General features: G+C 34.2%; 1 protein-coding gene across 2 annotated transcripts in view; it reads left to right on the top strand.

Annotated features, from left to right (window-relative positions):
* ADGRA1 (adhesion G protein-coupled receptor A1) overlaps positions 1-20,567 on the top strand; it is a 263,226-nt gene that overhangs the window by 151,871 nt on the left and 90,788 nt on the right. The window contains exon 12 of one of the 2 annotated variants that reach the window (XM_069019776.1): positions 596-811. In XM_069019776.1, coding sequence (XP_068875877.1) covers positions 596-811 — 216 coding nt within the window. Of the gene's footprint in view, positions 1-595; positions 812-8,133; positions 8,179-20,567 lie in introns of those variants that run through there. The other variant, XM_069019777.1, reaches the window with a different exon arrangement.

Genomic DNA, 20,567 nt, shown 5'->3' with positions numbered 1-20,567 from the left:
TCTGCTACAATCTCTGTCTCCATACACTTCAGTTTGCTAAAGGGCAGGCCACAAATGGACCTGTATCATGGTGTTGCACTGAACTGTGTAGTGGTGTTCAGTATTCTCATGGAACAAGATCTGTGAAAAGACTCAGCTACTAAATAGCTAGGAAGGTTTCTGCTGCTTTTTTGAGGTACAAAGCACATCCTTATTCAATTTTTAAATAGTTCTTAAGCCTGGTGTTGCTAGTTCACTTTATAACTCTGTTATAAACTCTGCTTTAATTCCAGATTCCATGGGAGCTGATAATGATGAAATTGCAAAACTGATGTAATAATAACTAATGTAACTGATAGAAACAGGAATGTGTATATATATATATATATATATATATATGTAAGAAAGAAAGATTGAAGCAAATTCACTATGCTGTTGTAGAATTCTATATCATGTTTTCAATTAAGTTCTGTTTTCTTTCTCACCCCAAGGATATATGTAAGTGTATACATGGACAATCCTTTATTGAGTGTATGCAGTAAGTACACAATGCACATACAATATTGCAAGTATGGTTAATGAGTTTGTGACATGACTATTCTCAATGTTTTCACAGGTATCTCGTAATATTGCTCTGGAAGCCTTCATGATCAAGCCATCCAGTTTCACAGGAATGACTTGCACTGCCTTCCAGAAAATAACTGCAAACTCGGACAAGTCAGTGACTCCTGATTTGGGAAGATGGGAAGCAAATCACAATCCTGATCTATATTTGAATTTCAAGTGCAACACTGGCAATCTGGATGGTTCTTTGGTGAATTCTTCTACCAGGGTAAGTCAGTATGATTATAAATATTAGTTATCTATTTTATTTATTTAGTGTTTTCAGTTGCACCTTTAGGCAGAATAGTGATTTGTAAAATTCATATTTTATGTGTTGTTAGCACTGGTAAACTGGTTAATAATTTCAGCATGTAAGTGAGCTTAAACTGGTGTATTGGGTGTAACATATTTTGTGGTGCTAATGAATATTCCATTAATATAATCAGGCAGAATACAGGATATGAATAGAGATGAGTGAATGTCTTGTTCTTTCTATTTCTGAGTCCAGTTCTGCAAACTTTTCTATGTGTAAACAATCTCTTTAAATTAATTTGGAGATAATTGTTTTAGTGAAGCATTCTCAGGGGACTTAACATTGCAGAGATGTATTTTTTAGGGGAATTACCTTTACTTCTGTAAATAATATTACACTATCTTCTGGACTTTATGCTGAGGGAGAGTGTTTTGCTGGATTTTTGAGTAGTAGCTGAAGAAAATAGTAAATAAGCCTTTTAATAGAATACACTGTTGTTATCAAATAATGAAGTGGATCAATTAAATTTTGATCTAGCAGGAAATGGAATTTTGTATTTGGCTGAGCATGTTATTAAATTTAAGTGTTAGTGTTGAATTTTTGTTATCCTTCAACTGAATCTCAGTTTAATAGGCTTATTTCTTGAAATACTTACTATGACAAAATGATCCTTTTCTGGACAATATTACTAGTTTATTGAACTTGAAAGTATTTTGATTGAAGTTTTGTGCATTTTAATCTGTATGGACTATGCCATCAGTGATATGGTACTTTGTGCTCCCAGGATCGTCTGCTAAAAGGAGTCATCTTAATAATGGAAGAATAAGTTAAATTTATTTCCTTTAATGGAGTTCATTTTTTTTCTGTGAACACTTTTAACATGTTTTATCTATATGAAAAAGAAAGGTGTCTGAAAAAGAAATGAGTTTGCCATCCATAAGGTGAAAACCAAATGTCAAAGATCTAAAAGATGCAAGATTTCTTCAAGAAGCAACCCTGGAACACTCTGAAATGTATGGGATAGTATTATTGATATAGAAATATATATGGGATTACAGCAATGGGAAAGTTTTCTTTATTAGCTCCACCAATATATTCTGTACTTCTTTAGAAACTGAGTACTGACATTTTTAGTAAATTAATCTCTTTATAGTTGAATGGCCAAGCACTGGTTTATCTCTCCTGTTATAAAAATCCTACCATAATTGCAAATTCCTCATCTCTCCTATCAGTGTGCATGTGTCAAAGATGCAGAATAAGTTAGACCAGTTATGTGAAGCCCCTTTCTAAAATGTTGTCAGAATGGCACCATCATGATCTCAGTAAAATCTTTCCTTGTATACTTTGAACCTACCTGACTTTATACAATATAGAGAAGGGAAATGCTACTGATAATACAAAGAAGCCAGGACAAAGTGAGCTTATTCTCATGCAAAGCCATTTTGATGTATGTAATATATATTCTGACAGGAGTGACTTTATTAGGTGGATCTCTGCCTTCACCTGTGTATGAATTTGTAAAGATTGTAGCAGCACAATAGAGGAGATCATAGACTCAGCTAAATGTTGGTTACGTGGCTTTAGGTTTTAACACCAAGATGTACTCAGGCTTTAAATGTGGTATGTGAATAAGTAGACTGGATATATTCCTTTAACTTAATCCTGAAATGCAAGAAGTTTTCATTCACTGCTCTCTGAAAGTTTTAGGCTAAGCACTCCCTTAATTCATTCTGAAATTGGTTACATTTCTTCACAGGCAAAGAGAAGGATATGTAGAATTGTAACTGATAACAGAAAATGGGATTCTTTATCATCATCCACTAGGAAAATTGTTTCTGTATTTGCTCATCCGAAGTAAACCTACTTGATTGTGCTATGCAAAGTTTAGGAAAATAGAGAATCTGTGATAGAGGTCAGAATTGTTTCTTTTGTTATATCTGACCTTTAGAACTTCATCTTAGATGCTGAGATTATTCTTAGAGTCTTCCTCTATTTATCATAGGATTAATAATGAAGAAGAAAAAACATCTAATTGAAATCTCCCAGTAGAACTAGAAATACAAATTTAATTTATTCTAATAAAAATGTGAAAAATTCCTTTAGAAACTTATTAAAAGAGAATGTTTATATGGTTTTTTTGTGCTAGAAAGTGTAGCCCTCTTCAAATTTCTAATATTGTAAATCATCTGCTCACTAAGAAAAACAATTGTATATGTTGTCTGTTGTTAAGAAATTGCACTAATCAATTAAAAAAGTGAATACTCACAAAGCAAAGTGTGGGCAGTTGAGGGGAGAAGGCTGAAATAGCTGAGCACAAGCTTTCCTGTGAATACAATCAAAGCTTTTGTAGCTATCCATAGTGATATTTCCTGTCAATGGTGGGAAATTGATACATATTTAGACAGTGGTTTTCTGTACATAACTTAGTCTGATCTGGTTATTATGGGATAGAAAGCCCCAAAAAGTTTGAGAAGAATCAAAATTTAAAAAAAAAAATAAATAACCAGTTAAAAAATAATAGACTTTGAAAATTAAATAATTTAAAAGACACTGAAAGAGATCCATTCAGAGAAGTTTGGGAGATAGCTGTTAAAATATATCTCTGTACACTTACGGTTCAAACATGTTGTAGGTCTTTTATAGACTAACAGTGTTTTCAGATACCCTGAATCAAAACATTATTGCAGTTTGATACACAAATTTTTATCTTTATATGTAATTCTGACTCTGTAGCCAGCTGCAAGTTTGAAAAGAATGTTTTACCACTGTTGCAGATCAGAAGTTTTGTCTGGTAGGACTTAGACCCAAACGCCTTCTCTTAGATCCCATTTTTGTTGTTAATAGGGGCTTTTGCTACCTGACTGGACTCTGCTAGGTGGGGAAAAAAAAAAGGCTCAGATATATATTCCAAGTTTTTGATGCAGTATTTTGACACACTGGTTGTTTTCCTCATTTTCCTTTAATGATCCGTTAAAGTAGCTTTAATGGGATCCTCCTACGCTGGGTCTCCAGACTGAGATCCTATCACAGGAATGCTCCTGAGGCACAATTCTGTCCCATGAACTGTCTGTGGTCTAAGGCTATCACGATAATGATGTGATAATCACACACCAACCAGGCTGTTGTAACATTTGAACTTGGAAAATGTAAGAATAGTTTATGAAATTTTAGTGCCATTGAGTGTGAGTCCAGTGTCTGGTTCTCATTTGATATAAGACCTGAAGCATACTTGGAACCTAATCTCTGTTCCAACTTGATTCTGCAAAATATCTCCAGTGTGCAAAGGTAATCACTTAGACAGGTAACCCACCCTCTGACTCAGTAAAATTCCTTCAGTATAGAATGAACCTTTAAACTTCCTGTATTATGGTAACGAAATGTGCAGTTCATGGGTAAGTTTGGTATTTGTGCTAAAAAATTTAAAGAAAGTATTTTCTGAACATAATTTCTAGTTTCAGCTTCATTGAAAATACTTCTCAAATGAGAAGTCTTTTCCTACCTTTAATTATTCTCCTGACGCACAAATGAATTGGAAGTGAGGTTTAGAAATTTCAGTAATGTGTAGTTCACATGTAATCCCTGACTTCTGAATTCCTCATATTATTCTCCATGCATTCCATTCAACTTTTCAATTCCATTTATTTCTTCTATGCCCTGAGCCAGACTGACCTTTTGATTTGTCAGGTTTTATTACAGGTAGTGTCCATGTGATAAAATGTTAAAAGTTATATTGGTACCATGCTAACCACAAAAACAAATTCTAAAGTGCTTGGAAAAAATCCTATGATTACTTGCATATACCATGTTGAGATATTACACAATTTTAGAAATATTCTTGTCTCAGATACATACTGGGAGATCTATGCAAAAAAAGGTTTTGTCTTGCATAAAATAAATTTTGATTTTCAGACCATAGATGTAATGCATACATAATGATAAATTCATAGGTAAAAGTTACCAGGAATGGAGAAAAGAACTTAAAAGATTTTCACCAAGTGACAAGAGAGTAGGGTAAAGCACAGAATTAAAAATCCGAAGAGGAATTGTTAAGGGGAAAATTATTGTTGCTTATATCATTAGGTTGCCCATCCATTTTAGGATACGGTTTCCCAGTTTCAGGATGCATGTGTACAGAATTTTTTCAATACATAAAGATGAACCCAGGAAATTAAAAATTAAAATAATGTACAGGATTTGTGGAAAATGTAATACAAAATGAACATCCTTGCACAGAAGATAGCTATTATTGATTTTTCTGGTTCAGTCTATCAGACTAAATGTTCCCCACTCCACATATTCTTTCATTCCATACTACATTAAAAGCAAATATTTTTCAGTCTTCCGTTGAGAACATTCATGTTGAAATATTCAAGAATCACATGCATCATATTAAGAAAATACTATCCAACATAGTCAACAAAATACTGTTATACTACAGTATGTCACAGTATATTGTTAGGGTAATTTTGTGTTTTTTTCTAGCATGTAATAACTACTAGGTTGATAGACATCATAAATGTAGCATGAATTATGTTGGCATCATAGTTTCCATTGTGATTGCCTCTGATTTCCCAGCACACATTGCTTCTTAGAGAGTATTGCAGCACTTTCCCATCAACTATGGTGAACTTTGAGTATGTCTGTAAAAATTTTTGCCCATTTTTTTCTTTTCTCAATTTTCTTTCCATGTCTTAGTGCCCAAAGAGTTTTGCTCCTCCTCTCTTGGATGATGATATTATTTGATAATTTTTCCTGGTAACTTACAAGAAATTTTGCTTGGGTGTAAATTTATAAATTGATTTTACAGTAACTAATTTAGGACTGTTTCTCCTTGCTGTATGAGTGGGTGGGTACTCTCACAAAGGTATATCTTAATGTGATGGAGGCCTTTTAAAGTTCGTTATATTTTACATGCTTCATCCTTTTGCATTTATTCTACATTTTAAAAAATCTTTTTTATATAGCTTTAATTTAATCCTCTAGTGGTTTTTACAGTGATTTAGAATATATCCAGACATATAATATCTATTTATTCAATATTCTAAATAATCACCTTCATTCTAGTTTTGGCATTTAAAAAAGGATCTTTTCTATTCATCCTTATTCTTAGACACAAGGTCTAAGAGGTATTGAAAAGTAGCTGTTGGTGTCTCTCTTATTACAGACATGGAATCCTTGTTTTAAAATAAAATTGAAAATGAGTAAAAACATTTAGCAATATCATATATAAACTAGTATATAAACTTTCTGTGGAGGTACTAATTTGCTTGCAGGTGGGTTCAGATTGTATACTGAGTATGAGCTATGGAAAAAGATGAAATGTCTGTCGCTGAGGTAATTAGAGGGTTTAATTTCAAAATCAAAACCAGACAAGACAAACTGAGCCTCTCTTTCCAGTACACTCAAATAACAGTTTTATATTGATAATCCTTACTTCAATTCCTTCTCAAATAATGACTTTATATATTTGTGTCTACTCTGACACCTGCAATGTTTGTAGTTTGGTGTTCTGTGTTCAATATACCTTATTTTTTCTTTTCTCTGTACATGCTTCTGTGGCTTTTTGTAATGTGGGTGGTCATTCTGCACTTACAGATCTTTCTAAAGATTGAGAAGAATGAAACAGTGCCAAAATACTATTAATGCCTGTGTGAAAAATGTCAATAATCTTAGGTATACAGAAATGTTTCTACAATTCTTATATGGGTTTATCAGATGTTTTAACATATAAAAATTATATGTTTTTTGAAAGTGGGAAAAATTTAGCACTTCTTTCTGTTTCATAGGTGCTTAGAAGGAACTTTAAAATGTGTAATTACAAGCTCATGCCCTTTTGGGTTGGTTTTTTTTTTTTATGTCCTTTGCCATTTCACTTTTAGCAGAAAAAAAGGTTATTCTGCAAATAACAACAGCTATCTGAGTGTTTTCTAAATTTCATTGGTGCTTCAGAAACATGTATTTTGTTTAAAACTTAAATTCATTTTGGCATTCAGGAATTCTCCCTTAATGCTATGTACAGTTTGAAGTCCAAACTTGTATGTCTGAAGAAGTGAAAAGAAGTATGAATATCTTGAAGAGAATAAATACAAGGACAAAGGGACTGGGAGAATTAGCAACTTGTATTTGATGCAAAATTCCATTATTTGAACTCACATTTGCTTTCCTGCGAGACAAACTTCTGTTCCTTAAAGCATGCATCATACTGATTTTATATATGCTGTCAATATATATCTGAGAGATGTGCTGCCACTCTCTAATCCACAATGGCTGAGTGAAAAACAGTCCTCTGATTTTCAGCACCATTGCTCTTGTTACAGAAAAGTCCTCTTTGGGATTTCCCAAAGGGCATTATAAGATTAGTTTCCTTGTTATGAACTATCAGACTCCTTCATGTGCATTCTGCTGTTAAATAATAATTTGTACACTAATTAAGATAAACCACATAACAAAAACCCATTGACACCATAACAATTAATAACACAGAACATCAGTTGTTGGAACATATTTTGAGTTAACTTGATGGTACAAAGTTAATAATGACCAACTACAATACTGAGTACAAGTGCAAGTCCCAGTTCTGCATTGGCTTTCGAAGACTTAAACCCCAATTTTCTCATTATATAAAATAAAATAACCCATAATTTTCTTTTGGTATTAACAGTAAACGTTTAACATTTTTACAGAACTCCCTGTGTAAGTTAAGTATTTTTTACTGTTCTTTTCTAAACTCTTCTTTTTAATGTTTATTTTATTTTCTCAGAGAATGATTGATGCCACATAACAGAACATACATCCGTATCTGATAAATAATTACAGATTGTTTCTCAAAATCTTTTTCATGACATGGTTGCTTAGGTAATTGATTGTTGCCTATTTTAGAGAAGGCATTTCCAATTTCTAAATCAGTAATTTTAGTAACTGTAAAAGTGCATTTAGAAGTTTTTAGTTTTTCTTTCTTTTTTCTTCTTCCTTTTTACTTTTTTTTTTTTTTCTCTTTTCAGTGTTGGTTTGTTGGCTTATGTTGGACCCCAAATAGACTGGTGGTAACAAAGAGTTCACTAAAATAGATTTCTTTGATTATTAGGAGGTGATATGGCTGGATATTTTTTCTGAATGTGGGTTCTTCTCCTAGAAATTCTTGATTGTTTTCTGACTTTTTAGTCTCCAGCTGTATGTGACAATCTGAGGAAATGGTTAATAGCACACATGTGAGGAGACTGGTTTGGAGGAGTCAAACCCTGCATGTGGTATAAAGGTGCTCATGGAAGGGTGGAGCCTTTCTCCTTATGAAAGTGACCATATTGGCTGGAACTTCTCTTCAGGAAAATGCAGCAGTATATGAGGTCGTGTATCAAAGATTTTTGTGTGGGTTATGGTTTTATGTACATAGAGGGATTAATATGTGTGATTTTCTGTGTAGCAGTTAGGGCACTATACTGCCAGTGTAGGAACTTTCCAAAGAATATATATATATATATATATATATATATATATGTGTGTGTATCTCCAGACAGATAGTCATTACTGGGTATGTAGTGAAAGTCCAGGAAATAGGTATGTTACCTCTATGTTTTATGCACAGTGTAGACCTAGGGGTGCAATTATGTAGAATACCTCTTCTAAAGCGACTTATGAAGATGAGTATACCAATGAGTTGATTAATAAACGGCCTAAAATGTTTCAGAACTGTCTTTGTGACACAGGAGCTACAATTTCAGTTAAAATATTTCTGTCTTGTTGCTTGCTGTGTATGAAGGAATTAATTAATTGGGCAGTGTATTTCTGTGGTTTTGGTGGGCTTAGCTGGGAGTAGGCATTCACCCCGATTTCTTTTTTACTGTCAAAAAAACATCCATACTAGTAGGAATCTCTAACTTTCCTTTTTTTGGGTTGAAGGATTTAATATTTCCTTATTTAATTGACTGTTACCACTTTGTAGAACTGGTGAGATGTTCTGTGTCAGTGTGAATTCAGGAGTACTTTGCATAGTCTGACTTGTCTCTAAAAATAGATATGAAATTCTGTGAAGTAAAAAATCTTGTTGTTGCTATATTAAAGTAATATTCACTAAACATAAATAGATTATTTAATCTATAAGAATTAATTTTTATATTGTTTTAAAAACTACTGAAAAATTCTGGCATTTTCTACTATATGAAAAGAGTGATAAACTTGTACTCATCTATGAGCATACATGCACATACACCTGTGTTTATACAAATGACCTGAAGGAATGGCCTGAAGCTGCATCAGGGGAAGTTTAAGATGGATATTAAAAAGGTTCTTCACCCAGAACTGGAACAGGCTCCCCAGGGAGGAGCACCCAGCCTGAGAGAGTTCAAGAAGAGTTTGGACAATGCTCTCAGGCACATGGGGTGACTCTTGGGGTGTCCTATAAAGGGCTCAGACTTGGACTCGATGATCCTTGTGGGTCCCTTCGAACTCAGCATATTTTGTGAGTCTGTGAAATAACTTTATTATGGAATTGTAGCTGGCTGTTATCAGAAATAGTGCAGCCAGCAGCAGCAGAGCAGGGACTGTCCCGCTCTACTTGGCACTGGCGAGGCCTCAGTGTTCAGTTTTGGGCCCCTCACTACAAGAAAGACATTGAGGTGCTGGAGTGCAGACAGAGAAGGGCAATGGAGATGGTGAAGGGTCTGGAGCACAAGTCCTGTGAGGAGCAACTGAGGGAGCTGGGATTGTTTAGCCTGGAGAAAATGGGGCTTGGGAGGACCTTATTGCTTTACAACACTTGAAAGAAGATTGTAGTCAGGTAATAAGAGATAGAACAAGAGGAAATGGCTTCAAGTTGCAGCAGGGAAGGTTTAGATTAGATATTAGGAAAAGTTTCCTCATGGAGAGGGTTGTTAGGCATTGGAACAGGCTGCCCAGGGAAGTGAAGTGACTCAAGTGACTCAAAAAATCTGTTTAAGACATTCAAAAAGAGCTCAAAACACATGTGGGCATAGGGGAAATGGTTTAGCAGTGAACATGGCAGTGCTCAGTTACCTGTTGGACTTGGTGACTTTAGAGGCCTTTTCCAAACTTAACAATTCCATGTTTCTAAGTTTCATGGTTTTGAGGACTGGAATCCTGTGTTCTGTGTGTATGAGGTTAGCAACAGTTGTTCTGGAAGGATAGTGCACATGGACAGGTAATAGTATGTGTTTATGGTGCCTGTAAGCTATTTGAGTGTAATCTATCTTCTGAACTTTGGAAATGTCTCCTAAAAATAATACAGAGGGAAAATTAAGTAAGGGGGGGGAGGTCGAAGTAGTGAACTTTGTAGAATCAATTTCCTGAGTTTACAGTTCATATGATCATTCTCTGCTCTAACATCTAGTGTTGGAGTGTGTGGGAAGAGGGAGAGATTTTGGTGATGAGGGGAGGAGGAGAGAGTTGTTTACTTGGGTTTTTTAACACAAAAGTCTTTTACAAGACTTGTGATACTGGGAGAGTTGCCTGTGACTGTAATGATTCATTCTTGTCTGTCATTTTAGACTGAATGTCATGTGCTACACTTTGAAAATAGGATCTAAAAGTGCATGACTACTGTCCCAGTGGACATCTCACAAAGATGTGCATAGTATTTCTTGAGCCCATCTCAATGAAAAATTTAGTTTTTAGCAAAATTAATATTGATATGCTGATGCATGTTCATGCTGTGAACTCCTTCTGCATTATTGATTTATGTATGTTTGGCATAATATATATCAAATATATCAAGGAAAGCTTGTAAATTTGTTGAACTGTAATTGAATATAGTACAGATGGGGTCGTGCCATAATTTCCTGACTGTGAATTATAAGAATTCCATTTTTAAACTTCCATAGTTCTACGTAAGGGTTAGTTCATTATTCTAAATTATTGTTATTGTGCTCTCATAATATCCCAGAAAGTGAAGGAACTTACAGGTGTTAATTGAGTTTCCAAATCATCAGTGAAGGAACTTCCTATTTTTAATGCCAGATTAGTTTGTAATGAAGCACTTAAGCTCTGCTTTACAGAGAAAGGAGTTCTACACAGATATTCATTGTTTGACTTCATACATGGACAGCCATTCTTTGTGAAGTTAATTGGCTTCATAATCTTGTTTTAGTGAATGAAAATCATACACAGCTTTCTTTAGTTTCTGAGAAAACCTCATGATGAAATAAAGAGGGATTTCCTTAATGAATTTGAGAAAAACAAATGGGTTTAAATGACTTGTCATTCAGGCCTTTTACGGCTTTCTTCTCTTGGCATTACTGAGTGACTAAAACATAATTTAAAACAATACTAATCAGGTATAGTAAATAGGTAAATAGGTATAAATGTTCAGGACTTCAGTGAGAATCTTGAATCTAATGCTGTTTCAAATGCTAGTGACAAATGTTGAATTTAGGGATATAAGAAAAGCTGCAAAGGGTCAGCCCAGAATTCCATTTTAACTTGTTTCTTACCTCTGGTAGGAATCTCCTAGGCTGGAAATTGCGAGAGAAATATATAGAGAAATAGAAATGCAGTGGTACATCTCTCTTATATGCACCTTTTATACCTTATGGATTTCCTCAACAACAGACTGTATCCAGAAGATGGTCACTATAGGAAACTGGTTCCATTTTTTGGAAAAAAAATTATCTGAACTTTTGAGACATCTTAATGGTTTAGGTCTTAGAGTACCACACTTGGATTTATGTATTCACTAAGCTATATTATATTTGTTATTATATGTAAAAGTAGTTCTCTTCTTTAATGTACCAAGAATGCAAATGTACAAACCTGAGAACAGGAGTGATGATGGTTGCTATCCTCTCTGTGTGCATGAGAATACCTATTTATGCAATATCAAACTACAGTCCTGGAGCTTTTCTTCCATTAATCCGTGTGCTGAATTATTCTCATACACACTGCATTACTGCTAAGAAGAAAAACAAGAGGAAAAAGTAAATTGACCAATTATTTTAGATCAAAACAGGCCATAGGCTATGAATTTGGATAGATAATACTGAATTGTGTTCTTCTCCTAAATGTAGGTTAAAGCCCTTCAGACCAGAACTCTGGTGAACCAGAATTGAAAAATACAATGTCTGATTCAATATGTACAGGACATACAGTAGATGTAACAGCTGTGTAGTGTATGCTTCACTGACCAGCATATGCTGCTACTTCAAAAGAAAAAGAGTAATCTTAGGACTTGACACTTAAAGAAAAAAATTGCATTTCTGTGACATTTTATTGCAGAAAGTGCCCTGTATTTCATAAGCTCCGTTTGATCAGTACTGTGCAAAGTGTCTTAACAGATTCAAAACTCTTACTAAATATAGTCTAGCAAAGTTGCATATAATTATCAGAGTCATTGAACTGAAGAGTTATTTACAGCTATGTTGTGTTTCTTCAGCCTTTATCGCTGCACTTCTGATGATAGCAGTCATCTACAGAAATGCCACAGAATATCAAATATACTATTTAAGTGGTACTGATAATTTAAATGTGTAAATTCCTAATTTCCACATAGAATAGAATTAAATATGTATTCCAAGATATTGTAATAGCTCCTGTTCACCAGAACTATGGTTTTCAGTCTTCTGGACTTTCAGAGTACTTGACTGTTTTGGCATCTATATTTTAATCCTTACTTTTCAAAAGTTTCATGTCTGATTTTAGTGAAGTCTGTAGTAAACAAATGTCTAACGGGAGTATGTGTCAGAATGTATGTAGGGTACTTAAGTAAAGTGCATCTTACCCTTAGAGTTTAGTTTAATTCTGTCAGACAACAAATAAAATCAAATGGCGGCATCAAGCTTCAGCATTAGGTTTTCCTCCACCGTGCAATTCTAGAATTTCTGTAAGCAAGGAACTTTCAAAGAGAATCAGACTCACTGGGTACCTTTTGCTACAGTGCTTCTCAGTGTCTTGGTTCTTGGGAATTCATTAATGTGCGGAACATCGCTCTAGACATAGTTGAAAAGTAGCAGTGAATGTTAGAATCTATTGATAAGTGACTGACTGCAGTATAAACTCAGAAAACCTACTGCTGTACTATTTGGGCCTGATTTACCGTTGTATAATCCCAATGAAATCACTGCACTGAAGTCTGTATTTATTTTGGCTAACAATATGTGTATTCCTGAAAATATCTTATAGAGTTTGTTAGCACTTAAAAAGAAGAAAAAACAACAAAAAAAGGCAAATTTATAGAGACTAGGGCACTATTTTCTATTTTCATTTAAAAAACTATAATAGGTTATCTTTTCCATTTAGCATTAAGCTCAGGGATACTTTAATATAAGTCAAACCATCAGCAAAAATAAGATAAGTCAGACACTATAAGCATGGACTGGTAACCAGTTGCTTTTCATAATTATCTTCTAATCCTTGATATATGGTAACATATTCAGGTTTATGCTAGTACCCGTTGGTCTACGTTGTAGGTATGTTCTGGCAATTCTATTTGTTCTAAAACACTATTGCCACTAGGAAGAAGAAGAAGATACGTAGATGATGCTGACTTTTTTCCAATATGCCTTCTGTTTTCAGGACATTTGTACATTCAATAAGAGCTACCATGTGTTTGCTTATTTCTCAGTATCCTTGAAAAAGGTGCAACAGTAAAAATGGTTTGCCTAACATTTCAGTCCAATGGATAATGGAAGTTTTTAATAATTATTAGGATCTGACAAAAAGCTTCCTTTAAAATGAAATGGGTCTTCTGCAACTGGGAAATGGGTAGGAGAATCAAAAATGGAATATACCTTCTGTAGGCAAAATGTGCAGATGTGTCATGTGAAGTTGTTATATAACCTGAGGAGTCAGGGAGGAGATGTTTATTCAGCTCAGTGAACAAGGACTGGAGTGAGATTCAAAACTTTAGGACACTAAATTAAACATCATCAGTGCTGGAAAGGAACAGGCTACAGCTTTCACATACAGCTATGGTGATGTCTTCATGCAACTATGAAGAAGAAGAAAGCGTAGGAAAACTCTTCTAGGACTAGCACTGTTTTTCTCCTGTTGTCATTAGCTTTGCTAGTAGGTTCTTTAGTGCTGCTGTGAAAGCATACCATGCTGATTTGCAAAAAACTAATGATATGAATTCTGTTTTACTTAGCAGTTGAAAGGGTTTGAAAGAGCACAAGCCGCTCTTCTCTGTAGGTGGCAACATGTATATGTTGAAATAACGCCTTAAAAATGTGTTAAAAAGTAATAAGTTCTGAGCTCCTGAAGATATTGTCTTGGAAATAAGTTTCTAGTGGCACTCCATGCATCATTTCTTCAGTTCCCTTTGTAATCAGTTTAAGGGTTTTGCCTACATGCAGACACAGGAAAATTAATGAATTTTGAAAGTGTTTAAGTGAAACTCCCAAGTAGACACCCTTATCCAGAATCAAAGTAGTTTTGACTCAGTTCAGCTGAATTTAATTAATTTAGAAATGAATTCAGCTAAATTGAATTAAGGCCACTTAGTTATGAAGGAAGGTATCAACAGAAGTGTCTAAGTACAGTTTATTAACTTACTTTAAGACTTTTAATAACTTATTCTAACTTTTCTTGATTATCACTTACATGTATCCTTAAAACAGGTACACTCTCCAGATTTTCCCAAAGACTTTTTTACTGTGGAGTGTCAGAGGCTCATTCTATAATATTCCTGCTGTGTAGCACAAGTTTGTCTTTCCTTGCTTAATCAATCTTGAAAATATATTTTTCCTTTCCCTATTTCTCCATTTCACCTTGTTACTTCATTCTGGCCAAATGTTTTCCTCTGTTAATCCATGCAGGAAGGACTGACTGACCTGTCATTGTCCCAGTAAGAAATTAGTATGTAGTCAGTTTTCACTGTGGAGCTGCATACTGAAAAGTGCTGGATGGTTTTTTTCTCATGTCATCACTATAGCTCAAAAGCTATGTAACAGCCTGAAATGGACATTTGCAAAATGCAATGTTCAGAAATTACTGGTGAGACTTCAGAGCCTAACACGTGCTCAGGGTGATTTGCTTGACAGTAACATTTTTGAGATGTCATTATCAACAGTTTCATACTGTTATGTAATAATAGCTGTCTTAGCAGCTAATTTACAGTCCCTTGCTCCCTTTTATAAAAATTTATTTGAAATAATACAATGAAAAGATAAAAGAAATTATTCCAGGGTTGATTTTTCATGAGCTATAAGTGGTAACAAAATGAAAGTGCAGTAAGTATAAATTTACTGGAGTTATGTTACATAACAGGGTGTTGCAGGCAACCCAGGCAAAGCACAATCTAAAATTTAGTCAATATACCTATTAATTCCTCAGATTTTATCTCCATAAAGAAAACAAGCATGTAAATCCTGAATGAAGGAAAATTTCACGGTGAGGAGCTTAGGGTACATAACATTTTCATAAATCTGCTGACAGAGCATGTCAAGACAGTCAGCTGCTTTTGTCATCTTATATCTGTTTATATTTTCCTATAGTATCAGCTCCTAAGTACTTATTTTGTAGTACATTATAACCCTTAAGCAGCAAGATAAATGCTTAGAGCTGGTTCAGTTAGACTATTTGTTGGAATAAATCCTGCACCTTCCTGCCTAATCACAGGAACTGTTTTGTAAAGACACTTAAATCTCATACTCTTTCAAAGTGTCTGCATTTTCAGGTGTGTAATACCTGTGTTCAGACAAACTTGTAATTTCACATATTCCAACAGCTTGTAGAATAGGCTGAGTTAGAGCAGTGAATCCATCATAGCTATACCTGTTACCCAATCCATGGCGAAGTACAGGAACATTACAGGAGTAAATCCTGCTTCAGTGATTATTGCCATGACAGGCCATTTTCTTTCTGACTGACTTCCCAGAGCGTTAGATACACACAAATCCCTACTACAAGAATCCTCTATGAAGGAGTTACAATTTAAGATCAGCTAATCTATGAATTTCATGTGCTCTGACATTGTCACAATGCCATCCTCTTTCTTTTCTAAATGCTACACCATCTTTGAAAAAGTATTTTTTTAATAAAATAATCTATGGCTTTTTTTAACTCCTTGCCTAAGATTTGCTTAGAACTTAAGTCAGACCTTCTAAAGCCTTGGCCATGAGGAATTTGCTTATTCATTGAGCAAGTCTTGAATAATCATTACAAATTAAGACAATCAGATCTGTTTTCACCTATTCCTCTTCCACTAATTTTTCAGTTTCTTCTATGACATGTTTATTTCCTTTTCCTTTACTGTGGTGTTTTTTATGTCCTTTTATTTTTAGGATTTAGTTTTTCCATTCATTCTGATTCCTCTAGAGGAAGGCAGTACATGAGAAACTAGTCAGGTAATTTGTTTCTTTTTCCAATAATGTACTAATGCACTGCTTATCACTCCAGGTGTTATTTAGCTCTTTTGGGCTATTTTTAATTTTTTTTCCTTTCTCTTCTCTTGGCAAAGGAAGCTGTAAGACACATCCTGCCCTTTGGCTGCTTGTGACGCGTCTGGTTGGGCTCTGCAGAAAAGGTGACTGCCATTCTGTAACAGGCAGAAAAACTCACTATAGAGGAGGTCTGGGCAGGGGCTGAATACACAGATCCCCTTTTGCAGTGCAGAAATTTTCAAGAAATTGGTGGTTTATTATCATATAAAGGTAGAATGTCATCTATTAAGTGTTGTGCTGCTCCCTTAGGTGGAGAAGGGCTTGAATGGTCTGTTGTAGGGGCTTTTTGGGATATTTTTGGTAATACAAATGGAATTCTTGGTAGAGGAATTTTAATTTAAGTAACTATAAAAATGAGAGTTATGATTGCCTAAAGTTAAAATTACTTTGAATGTTTGATTCTTCAATTAAAATCTAAAAAAAAAAAAAAAAAAATCCAATGGGAATTTTAGACATGATAAATAGTAAAACTCTTACTGAATTGTTCCAGTAAGCTTTAATTGTTTGAATAGTCTTCCCATGATTCTCTGAGCAAAATATAATACAAAAATAATACCATACAAAATAGTACGAAGACTGTATATCATGATTGTATTTGATGAATTTAAAAGGATGTCTATTTGCTGGAGAAAAAGAAGGCAATTTGATTTTTTTTTCCTTTAGGTATTTACTTAGCACACAATCAAAATAAAAAAGATGTCATTACTGGAAAAGTTTTGCTACTTAGACCCAATGATTTCATATGGTCACTACTCTTGCAACTACTTGCAGTGTAACTCAGAAAAACTTAGTTAATGGTGAAAACTGACAGGTGTGACTTCTCTCTGAGACTCTTCATCCAGATATAAGCAAAATTTTAAACTTTTATGCATACTGATAGTGATACTTACATTCCTCACTTTAGGTAAGATTTCTTACAAATATTCCAAATTACATTTGTCACAGCATTAACAGCAGGTTGTGCACCTGCCTGATGAAACTATAAGCAAACAAGTTGGGGAAAGTTTCTTAGACAGATTTATTGGATAACATTTCCATACTTTTTTTACTTCAAAGAAGCCAACAAAGGTTTTTCAGGTGGCAGATTATGTTGCACTGTCTCTGATCTCAGTTTTCAAAGAACGGGAATTAAGGAAGCATCAAACTTAATACGGATGCTATTATTCCTTTTTTTTTTTTTTTTTGTAAATACAATGAAAACACATTGATACTGTGTGGTTTTTTGTAAATACAATGAATTCACATTGCTAGGGACAAATTCTTGTCACAAGTTCCATTACAAAGGTAGCCCAATAGAAGACCTTGACAAAGGTCAATGTAACATTGAAAATGTTACTAAAATGTTACTAAAGTGCACAGGGTCAGGTATTATAATAAATGACCAGTAGCTTTGAAAAATAATCAAACTAGCTCTGAACACAGCAATATCTTTATTAACATTCTACTCAGAAATGTACGTATGCTTTTAAAGCTGTACGTGCACTGCATAATGCATGTAAAATAGAGAAAAGTGGTTTTGTCAAGTGAATTGAAAACAGATTGATGCTGAGATAAAAATTGCTTGAAGGACACAAGGGAATTATTTTGCCTCAAGGGGATGGGTCCATTTTTACCCTGGTAAATGTCTCATAAACTTGGAGTAATGGAGATGCAGCTTAGTTTTTGGGGGTTTATTTATAAGTAATACACAACCTTTTGAAAAAGGGAGGAGGATTTTATTAGCTGCCTAAGTTAATGGATAATGCTCTGTCAAAAAATTAACCATTATTTAACAAGGTCTGTTAAAATACAGTTTTATGTTAAAAGCTGGCTTCTAATGAAAAGCAAGAATCCTCACTATTTCCAGGAAAATAGGATGTCATTCTGATTTTAGAAGTTTGGGAGAGGAATGGTACAATCTCCTAGCAAAATAGTTAAGAGCGTAACCTACTAATACTGCTCTCGAAATTTTGTAGAAATATTGACTTGTGGCCTCAGTATTATGAGAAATTATAATTCATAATATGCATGTGTAGCATAATGGGAAAGAATGATTGTGGATGTTTACCAGTTATACACCTTACCAGAAGTTCTTGGGAAGGACTTCAAGAGATAGAAAGTATTATTTCCACATGTCCTGAGAGAATTTGAGAGGTAAGAGCTATATGCAAAGTATATTTTTGTAATTTAAAAAAAATGAATAATTAGATAAAATTAGTTTGCTTTTAGGGTAGCTTTACTCATTTACTTTTTTCCATGACCTTCTAACAGCTCAGACAAGATAACAGTGTGGAGGTAAGACCTTTAGACTTCACAGGTGTAGAAAGTTCTTCAGTTTTTATTGACATTTTTGCAGCAAACTTGGAAAACCAGTCAAAATATTACTCTTGTGTTATGTACAACATTAACCATTAGCCTTCAATTCACTTATTTAGTATTCACCTGTTTGCCTTACATCACTGATGTTTTTGTTGTGAAAGGACTAATTATTTTCCGTCAAATTAAAGAAATCCAATGAATGATCGTTAGACAAACTCCTTGGAGACCACCCCTGTAACAGTTAGATAGGTAATTAGAAGACAACTAGATTAGATAATTGGAAAAAAGCAATACATAGTACACATTGAGCCAGAGGTTCTTTATATTGTTGATTTGCCATAGAATCTTTTTACTCTGTAAAGTTTTTCTGTTATTTCAATATGTGCAATAATGTAAAAATAGCTCAGCAATTACTCCATGAACTTTTATAAATACCTAAATTAAAATAACGACTACTACTACTGACATAAGTTTAGAGAAGGTGGATAAAACCTTACTCATTATATTTCAGTTTTTAATAACATGTTTCAGTCCTAAATAGACAAATTAATCAAGCTAAATTGTAATAATTGTAATAATAATGTGATTGTAATAAAATAGGGTAAAAGATGGGCACATTCACAGTGCAGTCATTGTGCATAGTTTACTGGAAAATAATCATAAAAGCGCTCCAGAGTCACTAACAAGAACTGATCATCAGAGCACAAAGATTCACATACTGCACACCTATTGAAAAGTACCTGTTCAGTCATTCTGACAGTCATGTCTCCCAGAGTCATATATTTAAACAATAGAATAGTTCTTCTTTATTATTAGTTTGTAATTGAGTAGTCCTTTTGTAGGATCTTTGATCTCTGATTATTTGCAACAGTTCAATCTAATTGTGGTAAACTATGTTAATCAGCACTTGCATAATTTTTCACTTTTGACAAAGGTTAGTTCATACCAGACTAATAACTTTCAATTGTCAAATAGTTATGTGAGTCAGCCAAAGAGAAACTTTTATTTTCCTGATTACTGACAGTGTGGTAATATGTGGGGGGAAATGACTCATGTTACCAGGATTATAGACCACAGGTCCTTTTCTGGAGAGGACTGTGGTTAAGGAAGGTGTGCCCACCTTTGCACTGTTGATGTTGGCATGAAGAGAAGCAGTAACTCCATGCAGGTGCTTTCTGCTTTTCTTACTTCTGCAGGTTGTAGAAAATAGAGGTCTGCTGTGTCATTATTCTTGTTAGATGTAGTCTGTGTTTTTCTTCTTCTGAAATGTTCACTAGACTAAATTTAGATGGGGAGGTTGAAATAAATAGTTATTTACTTAGTGTGAGTGATGCATTCCATGTTGACCTGATGAGGATCAAAGAGATTTACTGTGAGTAAGGCCACATGATGGACAAAACCATATAAAGTAAAAAACAACCTCTCTTAAAGCCTCAATATTACTAATTCTTATCAGAGAAATAAATCGGTGCTTTTGATAGCTACAGTTATAAGAAGTGAGATATTTATCACTGCTGTTTGTCTCTAGAAAAAGCTACCTTTCCATATTAAGAGTTGATGAACTTGGGTGTGAGCAGGTCTGTTACTCTGAAATTGTATATTTCTGCACGTGGCCTAGACCTGTCTGATGTCAAGTAGCTGTTTTCAAGCCTACTTACAGAAAATTAGTCTACAATAACAGAAAATAGGAGTTGAAACTTTAATATGCTTGCAATTGTTAGCCTGTAAATGATGCATCAAAAGTGTTTGTTTTGAAAGGTGTAAGTAAGCTGCAAATAAAATTGTAGTCTGTTCCCAGAAAAAAAGCCTTAGTATTTATCTTAAGTTTTATGTAAATGATTTCTTTACTGTCATAATTGGCATAGATTTGATGTGAAATATTTAATAATACTAATAAAAATATGCCCTACCTTCCTTGACATGGCAAGTAGCTAGAAACTCAGAGCAGGACATTTTACTGCTACTCTTTCTTCCGCATGTGTAGATTAAGTCCATGGCTTTTTCAAAAGCCTGAAATAAATTTAATGCTTCAGCATTTGCCATAATGT

The sequence above is a fragment of the Aphelocoma coerulescens genome, chromosome 6 (genome assembly GCF_041296385.1).
Source record: "Aphelocoma coerulescens isolate FSJ_1873_10779 chromosome 6, UR_Acoe_1.0, whole genome shotgun sequence".
NCBI classification, from domain to species: Eukaryota; Metazoa; Chordata; class Aves; order Passeriformes; family Corvidae; genus Aphelocoma; species Aphelocoma coerulescens.
The sequence above is the reverse complement of the archived record's forward strand: the minus strand, read 5'-3'. Positions and strand labels throughout refer to the sequence as shown.